Below are 21639 nucleotides of genomic sequence, written 5' to 3'. Positions count from 1 at the left end.
CGGCCCCACACAGCCGCCATGGCCCCGGCTCCATCCCCCGCTCCCCCCCCGGTTCCCCCCGGTCCCCCCCGGTCCCCCCCGGCACCGGGACACCGTTAGGGAGGAGGGAAGATGGCGGCCGCGGGGCCCCGCCCCGCGCGGGCGCCCTGGGCTGTGGCCGCGTAATGGCGGCGCCGCGCGGGGCCGGTCCCCGCAGGGAGCTGCGCCCCGTGGGCTTGGTCCCGGTGGGCTTCACGGGGCTGTCCCTGTCCCTCTGCCTGCTCAGCTTGGCATTGCCCGCCTACTTGCAGAAGGTGTGCTCAGTCCCGCTGCCCACACTGTTAATAGAGATAACAAACAGCACTTGTCCCAGCACACCCAAGGGACAGCGCTCATCCTTGGTCTCCACCGTGACACTGAGCCATGGATGGTGACTCTCTGGATGCAGCCATCCTGCCGCTTCCCTGTCCATTGAATAGTCCATCCGTTAAATTTGTCTCTCTCCAGAGCAGGGATGGTGGGTGGGACTATGCCCAAGATCTCGCAGAAGGACATGTAGGTGACACCAGTAGCTCTTCCCATGTCCACTGGCACGGTGGACTTGATGATGGTGGAGGTCTTTTCCTACCTAGATGATTCTATGATTCTAATCTCCACTCTGCCCTCCATACATTTCCACATGGCTTCCAGGAGGATCCACTCCATGGTGTCATTGGGCAGTCAGCCTCTCTGCCTAGTGGTTTCCAGAGTCCTCTGTTTCATCCTTTTCAACAACACATGTGATGTTCCCCTATTATGGGCTTAGGTCCTTCATCATCCCCTTTCTGTGCCCAGAAGACATGGTTCTGGCTCCCTGCCCTTGTCCCCTGGAGCTGGGACAATGCCCCAGAGCCTACTCCTGCCTCGTGCAGCTCAGTCCATAACTACTATGCACAAAGGAGAAGCTTTCCAGCATCACCGCATTTATTTTCCACTTTAAATCATACCACACTGATTCTACTGATGCATTGCTCTCTGAGCACCTGGCTGAGATTTAGGCAATGTTTAAGACATAAAAAAAATCCCTACTACCAATGCGAATTCATCTGAGCATTTCCTCATGTGATTGGCTTGCAGAGAGGAGGTAGTGCCAAGAGGTGGCAGCTGGCTCCTTTGCCTCAGCTGCCACCAGTCAGTCCCATGTTTCAGCGCATCGTCACCAGCTCCTCTGCTGAAGTAGGATGAATGGCGACCGTGTTGTCAAAGTCGGCCTTGGTGGCTCCCATTTTGATGGCCACGGCGAAGCCCTGCAGCATTTCATCGCAGCCCAGGCCTTGCATGTGCAGCCCCACCACCTTCCAGTAAGAAGCAAGAGGTCAGGCTTGTGGCAAGGACACATGCCACCACCACTGGACACCACCGTGTGGACAGCCAGTGGCGTTCCCAGCAGTGAGGTCCTCACCAGGGGCCCCCACATCCCCCTGGACAAGGACACTCAAGTCCCCCTCCACACACCTTTTCCTCCTTGCCGGCACACACCAGCTTCATCACGCACTTCACCTTCCTCTGGGTGACTGCGTGGTACAAGGGGGTGAAGGACGTGGTGTAGATCTTCACATTGTCCTTCCCATGTGTAGAGATGGCTTCATCTGCCAACAAAAGGCACCGTGCGTTGGTTTCCCCAGCCTGTTTCTCCACACAAGCACTGGAAGTGACTTAAGGCCTCCCAGCAGCTCATCCCACCCTTACCTTCAGTGAGGCCCACGGTCCCGATGGGTGGGTGGCTGAAGACAACAGTGGGGATGTTGCTGTAGTCCAGATGGGCATCCCGCTGGCCCCCAAAGAGCCGGTGCGCCAGCTTCCTCCCGGCCGCGATGGCCACTATGGAGAGGCACAGGGAGCCTGAGACCTGGCCTGGCTGGAGAACAAGGGGATGGGGGGCACCAGCACGCACCTGGGGTGAGGAGGGCTCTGCCGCAGACATCTCCAACAGCGTAGACTCCCTTCCTGGAGGTGTTCTGGAACTTGTCCACCACCACATGGCCCCGAGCATCCACCTCCACGCCCTGCCAGGAGAACACCATCTGTGTTGGCACTTGGGACCCTGTGGTCCTCACAGCAACCCGAAGGTCTCCTGATGGAGGAACCAAGTCCAGCATGGACGTGCAACACTTTTCACGGTTCCACATGGCTCCGAGAAGCTCTGCCCATGATGCCCAAGGGGAAGGACACATGTTCCCGTCTCACCACACGGTCCAGGCACAGGTCCTTTGAGTTTGGCTCCCGCCCGACGGCCCATAGTAGGCAGTCCACATCCCGGATCACCTCCATCACTGGCTTGTGGCCAGGCGCTGAGGACATCACCGTCACCTCCAGCAAGCCACTGGGGCACTTGGTGACAGCATGGACCTGCGGAAGCAACCCGAGGCCGTGGTGAGAAGGTGCTGAGAGGTTCAGCGAGCAGACACCCTCGCTTGGGGTGCTGCCCTGCTGGCCCGCATGTCCCCAGCAAGTGTCCATACCCGTGAGTGCTTCCAGACATCGACCCCGGTGTTCTCCAGCTCCTGCGTGCAGTTTGTGCTGACCAGCGAGTCAAACATCCTCAGGACCTGGGCAGGGACCACACAGCCCTCTGAGAGGATGGACCGCATGCTGGGGCACTGCCCGACAGCCCCCTCCGCCCACATCCCCCTTCTGCCTGCACTCTTGCCTCACTCAGCCACAGAAAAGTGATGCTTCCGCTTGATAACAAAGCTCTCCTTTGTTTACTTTTTTTTTTTTAATATCGTAATTATCTTTCTTTCTTCAGGCCATGACTCAGCACGAGGCTCGGGGAAGCAGGTGCCCTGGCATGCACTGCTGCAGAAACTCTCTGCACGCACTGTGGCTGCCGGGATGGGCTCGGCAGCACGCCTCTGCTCTGCCTCCTGCCCCGAGCCTTCCTGGCTGCCCCACCGCAGATCTGCGGCTGGCCAGGATGCAGCAACGATGGGAGGCACCGTGGGGCTGGCCAGCAGCGGTACCTTATCCCGACGGATCAGCAAGGAGGACTTGGATCCCAGCGTGGAAAGGATCCCCGCGATTTCCACCGCGATGTACCCCGCGCCAACGATCACGCTGCGCCTGCAGAGAAGCGACGATGCCACAGGTGTGCATTTGGAGCCCGACAAGCACGTGCACCCAAAGGCTGGCAGCTTCTCCTGTGCCCAGACTAAGGACAGAGGTCCTGAGCAGCTCGTTTTGGGTGCCACAGCAGCGGAAGCCTTGCAAAACAGCAGCCTGTGCAACATCTGAGCACAGCCAAGAAGCTCTGGGTGACCACGGGCAGGAGCTCTGGATAAGCCACCGAGCACCAGCTCCACCTCCCTGCTCCATCCCCAGGCAGGCTGGGGGACGCCCCACCTTACCTGGGCAGCTCCTCCAGCTCGAAGAACCCATCGCTGGTTATGCCCAGGCTGGCTCCTGCAAAGCAGCACAGTAGTTTTACCACAGAGGGGCTCTCCACAGCCCCGCAGCTGCATCATTTGCTTTCACAGCACCACTCATGCCGTGCGGGGACTCACCAGGAACCTCGCTGTCCGGGGGCACCGAGGGGAACCCGCCCGTGGCGATGAGGATGTGAGGAGCTGTGTATTTTTTACCATTGACCTCGATGGTGGGCTCCGGATCGGCGGTGAACTTGCCGTAGCCGTGGATGATGTCAATGTGAGCCTGCGGGGGGAACAGCAGGGAGCCCCGTTGGTGCACAAGCAGCAGATACAGACAGAAGACGCACAGAAGGGACTGCGTCCAGGCCAGCAGGGAATACAGGTGCCCCCACCTTGTTTAAGTTATTTTCATAGATCTCATTCAGGCGTCTCACGTAAGCGTCGCGCTTCTCTTTAATGGTTCTGGAACAAAGTGGGAGTTTATCACGGCTGCCAGCTAAAAAAGCCACTGAGCTCAGCTGAAACGCTCTATCCCCTCAGTACGTGGCAAACGAGCCACAAAATAAACCAGCCTCGAGTTACGCAGCAGGCAGGCGCCTTCCCGCTGACACCCGTGCTGCTCCCTGCCTTCCCTGCTGGGGCTGGCAGCCCCCTCCCGGCTTTTGGGGAGCCGTTCCCCGAGCCCCAGCCCCTTGTCCCCCTCCAGGTAGCCGCGGGTGAAGCCACCACCACCTCACCTCCAGTTAAACCTGACGCCGGACGTCTCGAAGCCGTAGTCGGGGTGGTCGTGGATGAACTCTGCGTGCACGGCGGCGTTCCACATCACCTGCTCGCACAGAGCCAGGCCCCGCTCAGCGCCCCTGCCCCGGGACGTGCCCGTTGCGCCAGGCAGGCTGGCGAGGTTTCAGGAAAACCACAAACGCCGTGGGGCCCCCGAGGCCTGTCGCAGCAAGTGCCCGGCCTCTGCATGAAGGCAACGTGGCTCCCGCTGCCTCCCGAGCAGCCTTTTACACACGGGGTGATTAACCTTGGCTGCGCTGGCTTCATGCCACCGGGATTTTATCCCAGCTGCACATGTGCCCTGCTTCCTGATGCCTTGCCTCTGCCCGGGCCAGCCCACAGGACACGGGTCTGGGTGCTCTGGTTGCTCAACACTTTCCAAGCCCTGCTTCCTCCCCGCGCCCTCCTCCCCGCCAGCTGTGCCCCAGCAATTCCTGGCATTTCCCTCAGAGAGAAACCCCAGGCACAGGGGGCTGTGCCCGGACCCACAACAAACCCAGGGCAGGTAACACGTTATAAATGACCACGAAAGCACCCGCTCACCTTTTTTGGCACACATCCAACGTTGACCTGCGAGGAAAGAAGAGTGAGTCTTAGTGCAGCACCTAATTTCTGTGAGGTGATGCTCCAGAGAGCACCTGCACGGGGCCAGTAGCGAACACGGCACCGCTCCGTGCCCTGCCAGGCAGAGGCAGGCAGAGCAGCAGGCAGGGCAGCGCATTCCCATCCGCAGCCACGAGCGGAGCCTTGAGGCCTCGTGGTTTATTCGTAGCCCTTCACTTCCTTGAGGGAGAACACGGAAGGTGCGCGCTGCTCGCCTGTAAAGTAGCGGCTCCGAGCGGATCCACCGGGAGCTCGCCGCTCGCTGCCGCTTCCCCACATTTGGGGAGGGGAAGCCTGAGGCTGGCGTCACCCTGGCAGCAGCACCTCGTCCTCCCCACCACCCAAGTTAGCCCGTGCGAGGGATGGCGTGAGTGGGACAGCTCCCCCCAGCCCCACAGGGGTTCCCCGGTCCCCGACTCACGCAGGTGCCCCCCAGGCGGCGCGGCTCCACCAGGGCGACGCGGGCACCCAGCTCTGCGGCTCGGCGAGCCCCGGCCAGCCCTCCCGAGCCACCTCCCAGCACCAGCAGCTCGTAGGCGGCCGCCGCCATGGCTTGGCTCAGCTCTGCTCGGCTCAGCCCAGCGCCGCCCCCGGCCCGCCCCCCAGGAGCGCAGCACCAGAGAAGGGCGAGTTTATTGCTCGGGTACAGCGAGCGGGTGGCAAAGGGCTTCCGTGACGAGCAAGGCGGAGCGGGAGCAGAGAAACGGGAGCGACACAGAGCGGGAATCGAGCTAAAAAGGGAACGCTTTATTCCGGGTTATGACAACGTACTCCCAAAAGCAGGAATTGCTTCCTTTCTCCAGTTCGGCCCATCGTCTTTCAATAAAATAAAGAGTGGGGGGGAGGGGGTAAGAAGTTAGTGTGCATTTCCCTTAAAAATAAAACTCCAAAACGCTAATTCATGCCAGTTAAACACTAGAACTAAAAATTTACAAATAAGCATAAAAGGAGATGGAAGTGTTAGAGTTACCTTCTCTTCTCTGAACAGTCCAGAAAAAAAAAAAAAGACTACAAATACAGCAGGCAAACTGACTGTTGGACTGATTGGTACAGGATATATAGTGTTGTAAGGAATTCAGTCTCAAGTTGTGCTAAATGCTCTTCATCCTCAGTATGGCACATTTTGGTCCGTGATAGGGATTGTAAATTGAGACGAACCCCGATTTCGTACAGAAACACGTAAATATTGTTGCTTTTTTAAAATGCCAGGTGTATTTCCTTCTACAAAGGTTAGGAGAGGTTTACAGGAAGTAGTCTGGGGTACGACGGGTAACATGAGGCTCTCCACGACGAGGTGCTGGGTCAAACTGAAGGCTGTGGAGAAGAAAAAGGGGTCACTTCCCTGCCTCCACACAAGGCAGTTTTCAATACCACAAACACAAGACTCACCCTCCTGCTGCTATCATTTTATTTTCCCAGTGGCTTCTGCATGAGGTGTCCCAGACCTCCCGCCACCCCAAATCTAAAGCTGAAGGACACATGAGGTCCTAAAACAAATGACCAGCAGGAGGCAAGCTCAGCCATCAGTAGAAAAGCTACTCACAGAGTGAACATCACCAGGCAGCCCACTGCTGCTTTCACAGGAGGCCAGCCAAATTCAGAATCTCACCAACCTTTAACAAGGTTAGTGCTAACAAATAAAAAAAAAAAAGAAAAAAGACAAAGGTCCAAAGTTTCAGAGCCAGAAAAGAGAGAAAAAGAAGCACCTGAGAAAAGCTTTTAAGAGCCCAACTTGCTACTTTTTTTTTTTTTCACCAATACCTTCTTGCAGGAAGAGCACACCCTGTTAAAACCAGAGTGGTTTAAGCTTGCTTTTCATGAAAGAACCCCCTTGGAAAGGATCAGACTTTGCTCACAGCCCACAGTGGTTAGGTAGGAAGAGAGAACAGCTCAAGCCAGGTTACTCACAAGGAATATTTTAAAGTGTCATCTAGTTCCATGATAGCAGCCTGGTTCCCACAACGGTAACAGTAATTGGGCGCACTGAAAATGGTAACCACGTTTCGGTCGTGGCACCAGTTATAACCCTGCCAGAGAAAGAGAAGAGAGGTCTCTGTTAAACCTCCACCCTCAGTCCATCTGGATTTCCTCTTACCACCTGAAATGTTTTGAGGCATTTGTGAAACACTGTTTTTTCCATGTGTTTTCAACAAACTTGACTTTCATCTTAAAATTCCATTTCCAAAAAGCACTCCTCAGCACGAACAAGCTGCGTTTACCTGGATTTAACAGTTTCATCCATTCAGAGAGAAGATAGCTGTGTGCCACTTGTGGATTTATTCATTTTGCACGCAAGTTACGGCTCATACAAGAAGGAAAGCTAGAGATTTTTAGATAAGCCCTCAGGCTTTGTTCACCACAAATGAGAATTTGCTGGCTCACCTGCAAGGGACACGGCTACCTCCAGGATCTGCTTGAACTGGATTTAAAAATAAGCCTGCTCCACTGACCCACCTGGCATTTTTCCACCAAGACATACCAGAATAGCCTATCAACAGCCAAAATTAGGGCTTAATCCCTGCCATATCTGAGTGCTGTGTGTTACAGGACAGTGTGTTTAAAATACCAGCAGTCTAAGTAGAGCAGTCAGTGTGTAAGGAGATTATTGCTTCCACAAATGGGGTATGGCGGGGTCTCTTCGGCAATGTGTTCGCAGAAGGGGAGGGAGAACCCCCCCTATTTACACAGCAGGTCAAAGCTCATAGGTTTACATTGCTTGTTGCCTTCACATGATTAAAATCCGTCTTAGGTGTTTACCTGCTTAGCCTTCAGATGTCAGCTTATGCAAACCCATCAGCAGATCTCACAAGATGGATAAGAATTTTCATCTACCTTCATTTTTTATCTTTGCCTACCAGAAAGTGCTTGCCCTACCTCCATGACGAGTTGATGAGCACGGGAAACCAGTGTAAGACCATTGGCATGGTTAAATGTTTCGGAAATGTCTTGCCCAAATGTGTAGCCAGCACCACGTGGAGATATACCCCAGCCACCACGATCATCTGGATCCGACCATAACAGATCACACATTGGACCCTTGAAAGAGATAAGCTTCTTCGTTAGCTTTCCTTTTGCTAGCAAGATGGTTATAAAAACACACTTGTAAAACAGTTTATTTACAGTAAAAAGACTGCCTGCATGTTCTTCTCTGCACAAGCCACACACGTTTATCTGACATACCTCACATCACACTCACTGAATCAGACAACATCCTCTCACACGACAGGAATATGCACACAGCTGAGAAAGGAGCCCATGCTACCAGAAAACCATTCCACCTCCTCCTCCAAGCACACCGTTTACCATCTCAGAGCTGCAGAGGCATGGAGAGCAGATCTGATACTCGCTCCTGACTCGTGGTGTAATAAAGGCCACATGAGAAGGTACGTGAGTCCGAGGATGCACAAAGGGTTCGTTAATGCCAGCCACTTTGCAATAAATTAAAGGAATGGAAATGACCCACAGGAGGTTGTGAACTGTTCAAGAGATTGATGGTAAATCTTGAGCAGCCTCTCTGGCAGTGTACTAAGCATTTCTTTTCCTCTCCTGAGCTGTTGATTGTTGGACTTTACAAATTCAGAAGTACCCTGGAATACATCTAACAGGCACAAATTAAGCTCAGGGGCTTTTCTTGCTGAGCTATTCAGAAGCTGTGGGGCAGAAATAAGTCCCCAGTCCTTACCCAAGCCCGCCGCTGTCTCCGACCCACTGAACCCAGCTCTGTGGTAGGGATCACACATGGAGGTGCTCAGGAAAGTCAGATTTCAGCACACATATGCAGCATAAGACTATGGAAGCTCCGGAACAAGAAAACGATCATTTTAGCTCTCTACAGTCAGAAGCCCCAGCAGGCAGCCTCCTAATTCTGGGAGTAATTTAAACAGCTTATTTCAGGTTTTTTGAAGGCTTAGGCAGACCTTGCGGCATTGTTCTTGCTCCTGTACCCACAACTTCTCAGGATGAGTAATGTTGCTTTTTTTTTTTTTTTTTTAAATCAGAGAGTAAATAAGACCATTTGCAAGCTCCAACCACCCAGACAACACAGTTATTTGCAAGCCTAGGAGCTCAGAAGGTGCTTCCTTTGGTCCAGCTGGCACCCCCTGGCTGCTCCATGTACATCAGCATATCCCACAGGCCCCATCCGACTTTGTCAGGTCCCCAGAAAAACAGGGTAACAACAAACAAGGTGAAACAACACAGGAAGAGCTGGGTGGGAAGGAGGGGTGGTGACATGACACAGTTTCACATGGCAGTGGTTGGTTCACAAGGAAGTCTGCAATGAGGCTGAAGGCAGCAGGCACTTTCCCTTGCCAATACAACTCTGAGTCAGCATGACAGTCGAGAAAATCTGTGTTTCTGCAAAAAAACAGCTGTGAAAACCCCACAGCTCTCCTTTTACAGACTGCTACAATCAAAGCATATTGACTTGGGTGTGTTTTGCCCAAATGAATGTTCATCTGCTCTAGCTCTTATGGAGGCAATAATCTGCTGTGTAACAGCGTCTCACTGTGCAAATGGATTTCCACATGACTACGTATTTGCATTTCCAGCAAACATATCTAAAATTACAATGGATCTCCTTTCCTGTTACCTCATGTGGAACTTCCTGCAGGCGGTCCAGAGCCCTGATATGATCCAGTGTATCTATGGATGGAGAGAGGCCACCGTGGAGACAGAATATCTACGGCAGGAAAAAAAGGAATAATCCGTTCAGCGCATCCGTGCTGTGAAGCCTCATCTCAGAAATAGCTGGTTTTAACTTTATCATTCTTTTGCAATTACAGTGGCCTCACCCTCGCAGCAGGGAAACCAGATTTAATTCCCACAGATGGAAACAAAACCAAAAGGGTGCACATTGCATACAAATATCAGAGCTACAGAGATAACATGCCTTCAGTTTCAAGACTAGCTTGACTCATAGCAATACCTCGACTCACACAGCACATCACAAGATGACTCCCAGTTGTCAGGGAGTCCTTTCAGATAAACCCTACCTGCATTCCTTTAGCAGCAGGTGCCAAGGCGTTGCTGCTCCATCAACCTGTGTTACTACCATACCAAATTCTTCCCCAAATCCACAGTAAATCCACTGGCTTTAAAATAATTCCAGACACATGCTAAGAGAGCTTGTTTGAGACTGTTTGTGTACAGGTCAGACCACACAGCCTGTGCTGCACTAATGTGAGAGAAATCTCAAATAATTTTCTTCAGACAGGACCGTCTGTGAAGCTATTTTATTCACGATTGCAATGGCGGGCGTCCTGTCAGTCAGGAGCACATTTTAGTAAACAAATCATAACCTTTTATTCCCTATTATCCAACGCCTGATCACCTCCCATTTCCTCATTGGCAGAGTACTACAGGTTCACAAGCTACTTGATGCTCCTCTATACCATGCATGTACAATTTTTCTTTTTTCAGCCCTTTAATTTCTCCTTTCTGATATTTTGAGAACTTGTGATCTTTGTTTTACTGTTCTCACACCACTCATCCTGTTTTTCTCAAGCTTCTACCTTATTTTGGAACAGTGAGGCCTTCTACTGTCTACTTATCTACTTAGCATTTCTCTTTACTATGACTACACAACTGCCATGGAATACAGAAAATTTGTTCTCTACTGCAAAAACACAGCTTTGTTCCTCACACTACAAAATGGGCAGTTTTCCTTATTCAAGGCACAAAAGCTTACCTGGCCATCTACTAGAGCTGTAAGCGGGAGATAATCAAACAGATCTGTGAAATACTTCCAGACATTGGCATTGCCATACTTTCGCAGACATTCATCGTAAAAGCCATACACCTGTGTAATTTGTCTGCTTTCGTGGTTTCCCCTCAGTATCGTAATGCGTTTTGGGTAACGCACCTATTGACAACAACAAAAAAATAACACAACCAGCTTTTAACACAAGAATTGGATGACGAGTATGGAAAGAAATACTAAGAAGAGGTTTTGAGTAGCAGGTAAGCACTGAGCTCTGTTACATAAAACGTTTTCCATTAACACATTCAACTGGCATCCATTGAGCTCCAGCAAACCACAATGTCAATGAGGGGAGCAATTCTTCCACATCTCCCCAAAACCACAAGCTTGTCCAAGGTTACCATAAAAAACGCTATCCAGTCATACCTTTAATGCTACTAGGAGAGTCACTGTTTCCACCGAGTAGTAGCCTCTGTCCACGTAGTCTCCCATGAACAGGTAATTTGTGTCTGGCGACTTCCCACCGATTCGAAAGAGTTCCATAAGATCGTGGAATTGGCCGTGGACATCCCCACAGACGGTGACCGGGCAGCGTACCTCTTGCACATTTGATTCTTTCGTAAGAATTTCTTTAGCCTAGCAAGGAAAAAAAGAATATACAGAGCAAAAGCATAGGAAGCTCTATCACAGGCAGGTGCAGAAGTTAATCCACTGCATTTGCATGGGAAATTCAATTTCCCTCTGGTGGCTCCCTTCCAGATGACCACCGGAAAAGCAGCTTGTTGAGTAAGCAAAGACAAAGGGCACGTTACAAATCACTGCACAAGATGAGCAATTGTGCTCCTTCGAGGCCAGGTCATGTAGATTTTATTATTTATTGGCACACTGAGGTACAAAGTCAAAGAAATACGTTTTCTTCTTTCTCAGCCTGAAATTAAGGAGTGTGAACTTCAAGGCAAGTACTGCATATGACTTCCATCACTGACGGGGTTCATCCAAAAATCCTCTCCAATTGTTTCTGAAGACTAATTGTCTTCTGAACACAGCAAGATGAAGCGTTATTCCAGTAACTTCCATCAGCATCACAGGCAGACAGCACCCTGAACACAACTCTTTTTTTAGAAACATACCAGTCCTGTGACAGATTTCTCCATCTACACCTTCAAGAGAGCTCAGGTCAGCTCATTTCAACCACGTGAGCTACAGCAGTGCTCAGCACTCTCGTCTGACTGCCAACATCAAGCACTGCTCAGCCTCACGATGCCTAGAAGTTTTTACCTCGAGAACCACAGCTGAATCACTGGCCAGCTCCCATCCTGTCAGCACGGGTTCAGTGTGAGAGCTGTGTGAAGACAGGTCAGTCAATAATCTTGCTGTCTGGGCAGAAATACCAGAGGAGACCATGCAGATCACCACCCAAGCAGCTATTATGTATTTTTTTTGAGCAACTTGATTTGCAAAAGCATACATAAAGCTAGATGCTATCTTATCCCTGCACTTGTTGTAAAACCATGACCCCCTAGGCGTCCTCGAGATGCCAGCTGACTTACCACGACGTGCTCATGCTCGGGCTCCCTCCTGCCACCCCTCAGGCTGGCTACCACCCTGGCTGCTCAGCCGATCGCTCTCCATCCCACACAGCCGCCTGGAACCCAACGCGTCGCTGCCTTCGCTGGCAGCACAGCAGCAGGCTCCCGCAGCTCCTCTGCCAGCACTGACAGCTGCTCCTCACTGCCCTCCTCCTCTGGCATCCCTCACGCTTCCCCCCGTCGCTGCACACCCAGAAACCCAGCATGCTGTCCCAGGGCCAGGATTTCGCAGAGGCAGGTCTGCGCCATGGAAACACTGCGAGCAGCAGTGCCCCAGCACCCCCAAAAACTCCATCTCCGCTGAGAGGAGCTGATGTCTTCTTGCTGAAGCCACCGAGGAAAGTAAGTGTTCCTGAAGTTACCTTTGCTACCCTGGCACAGAACCTCACAGCATAAGCGAGAGGCACTTCTCTAGCCCAGGGGGCTTTCTGCCTGCCAGGCTTGCCATCCTCTTCCGAGCACAACAGTTTAACAAATTTTTCTGACAGCAGGTCATATACAAGTGGAAGAGCAAACTCAGAGGCAATTGAAACCTACGGAGCTACCATCAGCTTCCCCAGCCACAACCAGCTGGCAACAAAATGACCACAGATGGAGGGAAGGCATCCCTGGATTTAGTCATCTCTTTCCCTGCATCCAGCTAAATTACACGGCTGTAATTAGCAGATCTGCATTACCTTATTACGGTTACCAAATACCACGTTTGTTTTGCTGCCTCCAGGCTCATCAGCTGATGTAGATCAGAGCTCCAGGCACAAGGGAGGCACAAGGAGCACCCGCAGGCAGGCTCCCTCAGATCTGGAGCAGAGGGATGAGCGTGCAGAACAGTCACCTGCAGGCAATGATCGGACCGTTCCCCAAGTCCCTGCACTCAGGCTGATGTGGGTCCCACCAGCCGCTACCAGGAAGGAGCTGATTACTGAGGACATCCCCCACGAGCTCCCCAAGCACACCTGTCCTCACACTGTTGCTCTTCACAGCCAGCTGCCTAGCCTCCTCTAAGGAAAGTGTATATTCACAAAGAGTCACTACATCCCAGGCAGTCAAGGGCTAGAGCAGCACCCAGCATGCCACCTGCACGGAAGGTAACCCAAGGGATGTGACCCTGACCCTGCACGCACAGCTGGTGAGGTGGAGTTTACCTTGCAGCTCTACCAGGACTGGAAACCGCTTAATGTGTTGCAGCCCTACTGGAATTCTCCCTGTTCACATCTTTAAAAGCACCTTCAACGCCTCCCGAGAGCTTCTACCCTCTGTGAGAGAAGGATACAAAACACAGTCACAAAACATTTGCTCAGTGTGTTCAGACATATGTTGCACGAAGCAGGAGACGGGGTTTCACCACAAACTGGAGTGAACTTCACCACAAAAGGTGTTAGGGGTTTTCTGCCTTTTCCTATCACGCGTGCTGCTCCTTTCCCCGCTGCGTAAGAGCAAGCAGCCTTCCTTGAGGCTTCTGGGAACGAGATGCGGGTCACAACACAGACACAAAGCACACTCACCAGTGTCTCAACCCACACACATCCCAACCACACAGAGGTAAAGCAGCACGCAGGGAGCAGGGAAGAGCTCCTCTCGCACAGTACTGCGTGGAACAGGCTCCCGTTAAATGTGTTTTAGGAAGGTGGGCTAGCACAACTCCTGAAACGTTGGTTACTAGGAGCATCTAGAAGTTTCCCTTCAGGGCAGAGGAGGAGCTGTTAGCTGAAGAGCAGCAGCTCCTTAAGCTGCCTACCAGCTGTTACTGGTTAGCCCGTTTTAGCTTACTCTGTGGACGTACACACGCATGAAAAATGAAGTTTGTCATTTTAATGCTGCAGAGATGGTTCAAATCAGGCTTGGGAACTGAGCTGACCACATGAGATCGTCCTCACGTGACTGTCTAAGGCAGAACAAGACCTTTAAAATCTTAAGCATCGTTAAAAACATCCCAGAAAAGCTGCAATTAATCAGCGCGCTCTGCTCGCACATTTCACCATGCAGGGCTAAGACTACAGCAAAAAGGCTTAAAATAATAAAAGCACATTACAGAGCAAGGAAAGGAAGAAGCTGATGCGAGGAGAGCTGCCCTGCTCGACTGTTGTTTACTGACTTCCGATGGCTGTTAAGTAATTATTAAAGTCATATTTTAGCTATTTTGTTTTAGACAACGGCGATTAACACATCGACTTCCTAAGCGCGTTGCCTTTGTTTTGGATGGAAAACACCCCCCAGGTCACAATGAAAAGGAGGAGCTTTTAGCTATTCTTATCAAGTACGCCTCCATTAAGCACAACATTTACAAGGTCCATGCTCAGAATTACTCTGAAGAGCCCATTACTTTTGTGAGGTGTGCGCCTGTCAATCACCTGAGCCCCACTCCTGCCCAGCTTCAGACTCTGGGGGCAGGAACACGAGCCTGCACGCTGTCCCACCCTCAACCTGCACGGAGGGAGCCCCCGTATGTTACTGCATCATCCATCCGTCCCCACAAGAGGAAACCGAGCGGTTTCAGTGCTTGGGCACAACCCCTTAATGCGCTGCTCCGAAAGCAGCGATGCTACACGGGCTCTGAGGCTACCAGCAGGATCACCAGGAGGCTAATCCCTCGGTGAGAGACTTAACGATCAAATCCACATCAAGCACTTGGCTGCTCAGATCTGTCTACGAGGCTGCGCAGGCCGACTCCATCGGTGAGGGGATTAACGTCCAACCAGGAGGCAGATTTTCAGCTTCAGGCTTTCCCTGGAGAACAACAGAGACCCCAGGCACCCGATCAGCACACGAGATCCTTCAAGAGCACAGAGACTCGGCTCCTTCTGGAAAATTCATCGCCTGCATCACCATCTCAGCTTGATTTTTAAGAGGCTCTTACTTCAAGAAAGAGAGAAACCAGCTATGGAGTTCCACATCGAAAATTCGTCAGCTGTGATCGATCAAACTACCGTGTCAACAGGCGTGCTGAGGATGGAGAGTCTCGCAGGATTTGCCCCAGGAGGCTGGCCTGCACGAGAAGCAGTCAGATTCTCCCCAAGCGGTGGAGCTGCCCTCCAGCAGCAAGGCAGCAGAGGACACCCCAAGAGTGACAGCGAGCACCAATGGGAGGCACACTCCTGGAGCCATCTGGGCCAGCATACCCTAGGATGAACTCTGTTGCTGAAGAGATGAAATGCTGCTGGCCACAGCTCAACGCAACGCTCAGATGGCTTGAACAGCCGCCAGGATGCTACTTGGCTTCATCTCTCACACTAATTCCACCAATTAGTGCAGAAGAGCCTACGAGCTCGCTCTAGCGAGATTATTCTTGGGTGAAACAATCTCGGAGGGCAGAAACATCACAGATGCGTGCCAGTATCAGCAGTGCTCCCCGGGGCACCAACTGGCTCCTGCTGCCTGAAGAACCGGTGTACAGTCACCGTTCAACAACCGGATGAGAAGCGCAAGTCTTCATTAGTGATCAGAGTCCTTCTCCTCCCACCCCTTCACAACACAAAGCTCCCAATCTGCTCACTGCAACGAGTCCGCAGCCCCCTCTTCAACATACAAAGACCAAGGATGGAAGAAAAAGGAAATTAAGGAGAGGGTTGTTTGCCTGTGGTTAATTTAAGAAGCAGCCTTTTACTTGCTTTACTTTATGCCCCATCTAATTACTTCACTGAAAAACTGTTTTATTTCATTATAAGTCGGGTGGCTCTCACCTCTTTGCTGACTTGAACCCTAAATCCAAAGAATTTAAAGCTTACTGTTTCCAAACTTGGAAGTGCTTCCTATGGAGCAAATCCACCTCCCTGGCCCTTCAGCCTGGCTCTAGGGGCCCAAAGTGCAGGTTCTGAGGGGCAGCAGTACCCGTGCCAGTTCACAGGCAGCTCAGCAAGCGCTGCACTACCCTCCCACCAGGGCCCAAGGGCAGGAGCTCAAAGCTAGCAGCACGCACACAAACCTGCCATTGCACCCGATGAAGCATCCAAGGCAGAGCTCTACAGATTTTTCACTGCCTATTTAATAGGAGCTAGAAAGGGTTTTTAACAACCTTCTTCTGCAAGGAGTCTTCCACAATGAAGTTAAGCAGCGTGAGACGCAAGACATCCGATGCCCATTCCCCCAACATGCTGGAACACTTCTCATGCCTACAAGCTCCAGTGGTGATAATTGTTGTCCTTTTATCATCATTTAAATGTCAGAATGATCTCAGCTTTCACTTTAAAGAGCAGCAGAACAGCAAACAAGTGTTTTCATGTTGTCTTCAGATGACATCTTGCTTATCTGCATACGGGATATATGATGGATTAGCTGCCAAAATTATGTCGTAATCAGGCAGGTGGATTTACAGGTGCAAATTTCAAGAACTTTCTAATTTTCATACCCTCCATGGGCCTGGCTGTCTCCAATCTTTTCCTCAATTACTGTCCATTAGGCCAGCAATTAAACCAGGAACAACCCACACAAGCAAGTCTGGGATATTCCCAGCCCCCTCCTACTTTCACATAAGCCTTTCAGTTTTGTTTTGAAATTACCAAAGTCTTTCACGAATTTAAACTCAAGGCAAGAGGTACCTCTGTGTTTAACCTCTTCGAAATCAGTCATGTGAAAGGGAGTACTTAGAAGCGAGAAAGTTGGTAAAGGTTTCTCCGATCATTATCTCAGGGGCACCAAATAAGCTTTCAGGCAGAGCTGCTTCACACCAACAGCAAGACCACAAAACCCAGAGCTCCCTTCCCCTACCACCTAAACCACATAACCAGTCCTCAAAAGCTTAAGAACAAGCCAAGTAAGACCACCTCATTTACTTCACATCCAAGCCATTTTGAACAGCTATCAGCATCCTTCCCGAAAAGCCAGGTGCTGTGATAGCTTGCATCTGTATCAAAGGAATCCCACCCTGCCCAAAGGTTCAGGCTCCTACCTGCTATTTGGATGGCTGACACCCCCCTCACCTGCAAATCTCAATGTGCCATGCCAAGCTCCCTGCTTTTTGTGTGACCACTGACATGCAGCCAGTCTGCTAGAGTATCCTCCAGCTTTGGAAAACACAGCGGCCACAGCTCCTTAATCAACCACGCTACCTGAGAAGGGAAATGTGCAGTTCCGAACCAGCAAAGCTGGGAGCGAGGCACAGAACACACTAATAAATTCTTTCAGGCTTATCAGCTGGGCTTGACACAAGAGACAGCACAGCCACAACGAGCTCTTGCTTGCTCTTCAAGACGTCTACTCCTCACGCGACTGCTGTTGCTCCCTGCTGCAACACCAGCCCTCCTCACCACAGTCCCTCAGAGCTGACACAGAGAAAAAGCCTTTAAAGCAAATGGACAGTCCCAGCAGGGGTAAAAAAGAAAAAAGGGGAACAGGATAAAAGGAAACAGAGGCTAGGAGGGCCAGCTAGAAGTCAGGACTGCTGGCAAAAGCGTTTGCCAGGAAGCCACAGCCTGGAGTCCTACAGCATCTCTCTGCCTGGGACATTCAAACAGCTCCCGCCTTTCCAAAGGGTACCCTGGCACGTTACTGGGTGGCGGTGTGGACCCTTTCTGCTGAGAAAGACCTGAGAAAAAAAAAAACCTGCATCTTCTGAAAGCTGGCACCAAGGTGTTCAGTCACTGGGCAAAGTGCATTGCCAAGAAGGAGCATCAGAAAAGATGATTTGCTTCTGAGAAAGCTAAGCAAGATGCACAAGTAACGGCATGACAACAGCAACCTCGCCATAAGCAACGTGATGCTAAGGGGAGCGCTGGACTCGCTGCTCTACCTCCTGCGCCTGACAGCTATTAGCTGGCCTGGGAAAGGCAGCAAAGAGGTTCTCTGGACCGCCGGGTGTGTGGCAGCGGTCTCTGTTGGCTGCTGCGACAGGAAGCAAACAGAAAGCACAATCTTTGCTCCCATATTGTGAAGAAGCCCAATTCACCTCTTCAGTCTTGCCACGTTACCTAAACCCAAAGAAAACCCTAACTTTGCCACGGACTGCAGCCCTGAGGGAGCGCACTCGCACACGGGCATTTAACTTCTGAAGCCAAACCCATCGTGACCTGCTTCCTGACGGGCAAAATCACCTCCTGACAGCGTGCACCACGCCATCCACCCGCCGAAAGCCTGTCCCAACCCGAACCACGTCCCTCTCCGCCCCAGCACCGTGTTAGCCCGGCCAGCCCAGCAGCACGGCTCCCCTACCCCCCCGGCCCCCCACCAGGTGCCCGCAGCCCTCCTCCCGCCGTGAGGCGATTCATGGCCGCCTCCCCAGCGCCCCTCCCGCCCCCATTTTCGGCCCCTTCGGCCTCCTCCTCCTCCTCCTCCTCCTCCTCCTCCTCCTCCTCCTCCTCCTTCCCACCCCAACCCCCCGCCGCAGCCCTGCCCCCCACTCACCTCCTCGCAGAGGCTGCGGACCTGGCTCTCGCTCAGCTGCCGGCACTCGTTGAGCTGCTCGATCCACTGGTCCAGCTCCTTGGTGAAGCTCTTCTCCTCCATGGCGGCGCCGCTGCCCGCCGGGGGCCGGGGCCGCGGCCTGCTCGGCTGCCCGTAATGGCGGCCCCCCCGGCGCTGCGCACTTCCGGCCCACCGCCCCCTAATGGCGCCGCCCCGTCATGGTGCCCGCCCCGTCATGGCGCCCGCCCGCCTGACGAGATGCCCCGGGGGGAACCCTGGGGTTGTGGCTCCTGAGGAACAGCGAGCGTCGTTGTTAGGGCTTCGTCCCTGTGCCCGGTGCCTGAGGAGCATGGCAGGCGCCCTCACGCTGTCACTAAGCCTTGGTGGCACTTGGGGTGTAATAAAAGCTTCCTTTAATCCTGGCACTGTGCGTTGTTAATCTGCCTCACCGCGCTGAAATGTTGTGGAGGAGCGCATGAAGCCTCCCATCTGCAGGCTGGCCCCAGTAGGGGTTTAACCACTCCGTGCTATGGTGTACCTAAAAGTCTTCTCCCAACACCTGCCTGTAGGCTGGGGCTTTATTTATCCATCTCACAGCCAGCCCTAAATTGCTACCAAAGTGTGAACGTTTCTATGTACTGCAGCATACCAAAATCCTTCCCGGATCTTCTGCATTTTTTAGGCACGAGTTTCTGCATTTTCATCCTGCCTAACAATGCCGATATATAATTTCCTGTGTTCCCACAGGATAAAACAACTAGGCTTGCTAGACTTCTCTTTCCCTGAGGTGAATTTGGAAATCAAAGGGTTCAAAACATCTTGTACCTTTAGTGAACTTTCCAAGCCAAAACACATCTAGCAAAGCAAAAGGGAGCAATATATAAAAATATTATTTTTTAATTACTCTTAAAGATCCTTTGCCATTTCCGTATCCACAAAAGACACCTTCCGGGAGCTGTTCACATCACCCATTCAGAGCAAAGAGCTTTTAGCTTGGAAAACCCAGCCAAGAGACTGCTTGGGGACTTGTTCTCCATCTCGACGGGTCACTGCACAGAAATGGAAACCTCAGCGTGGTGTGAAGGTACACACTGACACACTGGCAGCTGGGTGACCTCTGTGCCCTGAGACAATGCCCAAAAGTGACAAAGAGAAAAACTCTGTAATTGTGTAAGTATTTGAGGCTGTAGCATTAAGCTCTGTGCTTTTAACCCTGCAGTTATTTCACAGCATCCTTACAGAACTCAGGTTTCCTGATTTTCCAATTTTCATACACTTGGGTGTTTTGCTTGGTCATATCTTTTCAGAAGGTTATTTTTAACAGGATTGCCCGCATCTGTGGCACTGCAGAGGAGAACTTGCCAGTCCTATGATGAAGTTAAACCATCAGCCTGGAAGTGGGCTCCTGGGCTGCTGCACCACGACGCTTTCCATCTGAGAGCTACGTAGGGATAGCACGAACTGCATGCACTCCAGAATAAAAGTGATGCCTATGTTAAAAATGGTGAAAGGGGCTTTTCCAAAATGACAGAAAATAAAAAAAAAAATAAATCACATTTCAGGTCTCAGGTGACACAGCACTAAAGCGAATGCTGAGTCATTTTTATTTGTGTCTCCTTAGTTGGCCAAGTTTTCAAGGTTTCCTCATCTTTTAATAAAAGGAAACAAAATCAGAAGATATAAAGAGTGTGTCAAATATCTCCCTGTGAGAAACAGCGGGTATTCTGGGGCTTGCAGTATGGTCAGATAACAAATTAATTGGTTGCTACCAAGGTGTGGTACGTAAAGTACATCATTATCCTGTTTTAGAGTATAAACAACCACTGGTAACTTTGCCAACCCCCTTTTCTCCCTCTAAATGGAGACATACATTTACATACCCATATGTATTTATACATACTCTTTGTAGATAAGTCTCTCTTTACCAATTCATCAACACCAATAAAGTGTTTAATATGGAAAGCCTAAATGGAAAGCTTGAATAGATCCATCCCTCTTTTCATTTCCAGCTCCTCGATGAACTGAACACACGTTGAGGGCAACGTCGACGTGCCAGAAGAGGTACCCCCGTCAGGGGGCTGCCCAACTCCTCCATGGGGTCCCGCTGTTGCACGTCCCCCCTCAGCACACCCATATTCCCCCCGTACCCTCATGCCGTGGCCCCACGGCATCACCCCCACACCCCATGTTGCACCAGTACCCCACCAGCACCCCCAGCACCCTGCCGCAACCCCACGCACCTCTTCTGTGTTGGCTCCACCGAGTCCAGGCACCCTCATTGCAACAGTGGGAGAGGTGGCAACAGGAGGCTGCCAAAATTCAGCTGAGGAAGCAAATGCATGTTATTTGGAGCAATGGGAGGATGCTTGGCACTCCTGGGGACAAAGCAGAGCCCACTTCCCCCCACTTAAAGGGAGGCAAAGGAGCATTTTGAGGTGCAGGATCAGTTCCCATGCAAACATTTAAGGAAGAATTAAATGCCCTGTCAGTGCCCTGTTGATGCAGGCACAGCCCAGCTGCAGCCCTGGGGATAGTGGGGTTTTCTGGCCAGTTCCCAAGGGCCTGCAGTGGCTTTGTGGGGGCACCTGGGCACTGGCAGCATCAGAGACCCGGCCCCAGGCTGCTTTGGGGGTGCCTGCGAGAAAGGGGGTGGCCAGAGCCTCTGGGGTCACTGGTGGAGGATGAGAGGCACACGTTCCTGGCCGCATCGCCAAAACACTGGCGTTGTCATTCACAGCTCCATTTTGAAGGGAATATAAGTGACCAATGCAAACGTCCTGTTAATGCGTGACACTGAAGACCGAGGTGGTGTTGTGTCTGCCTCTCTGAGGAGAAAAGGTTTTGCTACGTCCTCACTATGTCCTCACTAATGATGTCCACAGGTTTTGGTTGCTATTGCTTTCAGTGAGCTCATTACAATAGATAGTTTCCTTCTCAAATGCAAAACACTGACATCAGAAATTACTTAACTTCAATAAATGTGTTAATAATAATTTAATCTCTTAACTGGTAACTGGACTGAAACGCAGCAATTCCTCTGTCATGCACTTACCGTATAGAAGGGCCTAATGAGGAAAGACTGGCAAAAGAAGACGTAAAATTGAAAAGCCGCAGGGAGATGAATGTGAGATAACCAAGAGAGGAACATTTATATTCTGAGTCTTGGCTGAAGTTATTGCCCCTTCCAGGCAGATGCATTTCGCTCTTGCGCTCATGGAAAGCGCCCAAATTGGAGGTGCTGTAAGGG

The 21639-nt window shown here is 51.6% G+C and overlaps 2 protein-coding genes across 2 annotated transcripts; both read right to left on the bottom strand.

The window, feature by feature from the left end:
• Positions 1-920: 920 nt before the first annotated feature.
• Positions 921-5370, bottom strand: GSR (glutathione-disulfide reductase). The gene is made up of 13 exons (XM_005025125.6): positions 5191-5370; positions 4710-4736; positions 4124-4212; positions 3779-3848; positions 3522-3669; positions 3366-3420; positions 2982-3081; positions 2481-2567; positions 2206-2367; positions 1913-2024; positions 1708-1839; positions 1474-1607; positions 921-1313 (listed from the first exon to the last, which is right to left on the bottom strand). Exons 1-13 carry the CDS (start codon positions 5317-5319, stop codon positions 1164-1166), a joined length of 1395 nt encoding a protein of 464 aa, XP_005025182.3. The 5' UTR covers positions 5320-5370; the 3' UTR covers positions 921-1163.
• A 125-nt stretch (positions 5371-5495) lies between these two features.
• On the bottom strand, positions 5496-18592 carry PPP2CB (protein phosphatase 2 catalytic subunit beta). The gene is made up of 7 exons (XM_027456112.3): positions 18393-18592; positions 10897-11106; positions 10459-10632; positions 9361-9450; positions 7644-7805; positions 6678-6796; positions 5496-6083 (listed from the first exon to the last, which is right to left on the bottom strand). Exons 1-7 carry the CDS (start codon positions 18492-18494, stop codon positions 6011-6013), a joined length of 930 nt encoding a protein of 309 aa, XP_027311913.1. The 5' UTR covers positions 18495-18592; the 3' UTR covers positions 5496-6010.
• Between the last annotated feature and the right edge of the window lie 3047 nt (positions 18593-21639).

This window comes from Anas platyrhynchos, chromosome 4 (assembly GCF_047663525.1).
Source record: "Anas platyrhynchos isolate ZD024472 breed Pekin duck chromosome 4, IASCAAS_PekinDuck_T2T, whole genome shotgun sequence".
Lineage (NCBI taxonomy): Eukaryota > Metazoa > Chordata > Aves > Anseriformes > Anatidae > Anas > Anas platyrhynchos.
The sequence above is the reverse complement of the archived record's forward strand: the minus strand, read 5'-3'. Positions and strand labels throughout refer to the sequence as shown.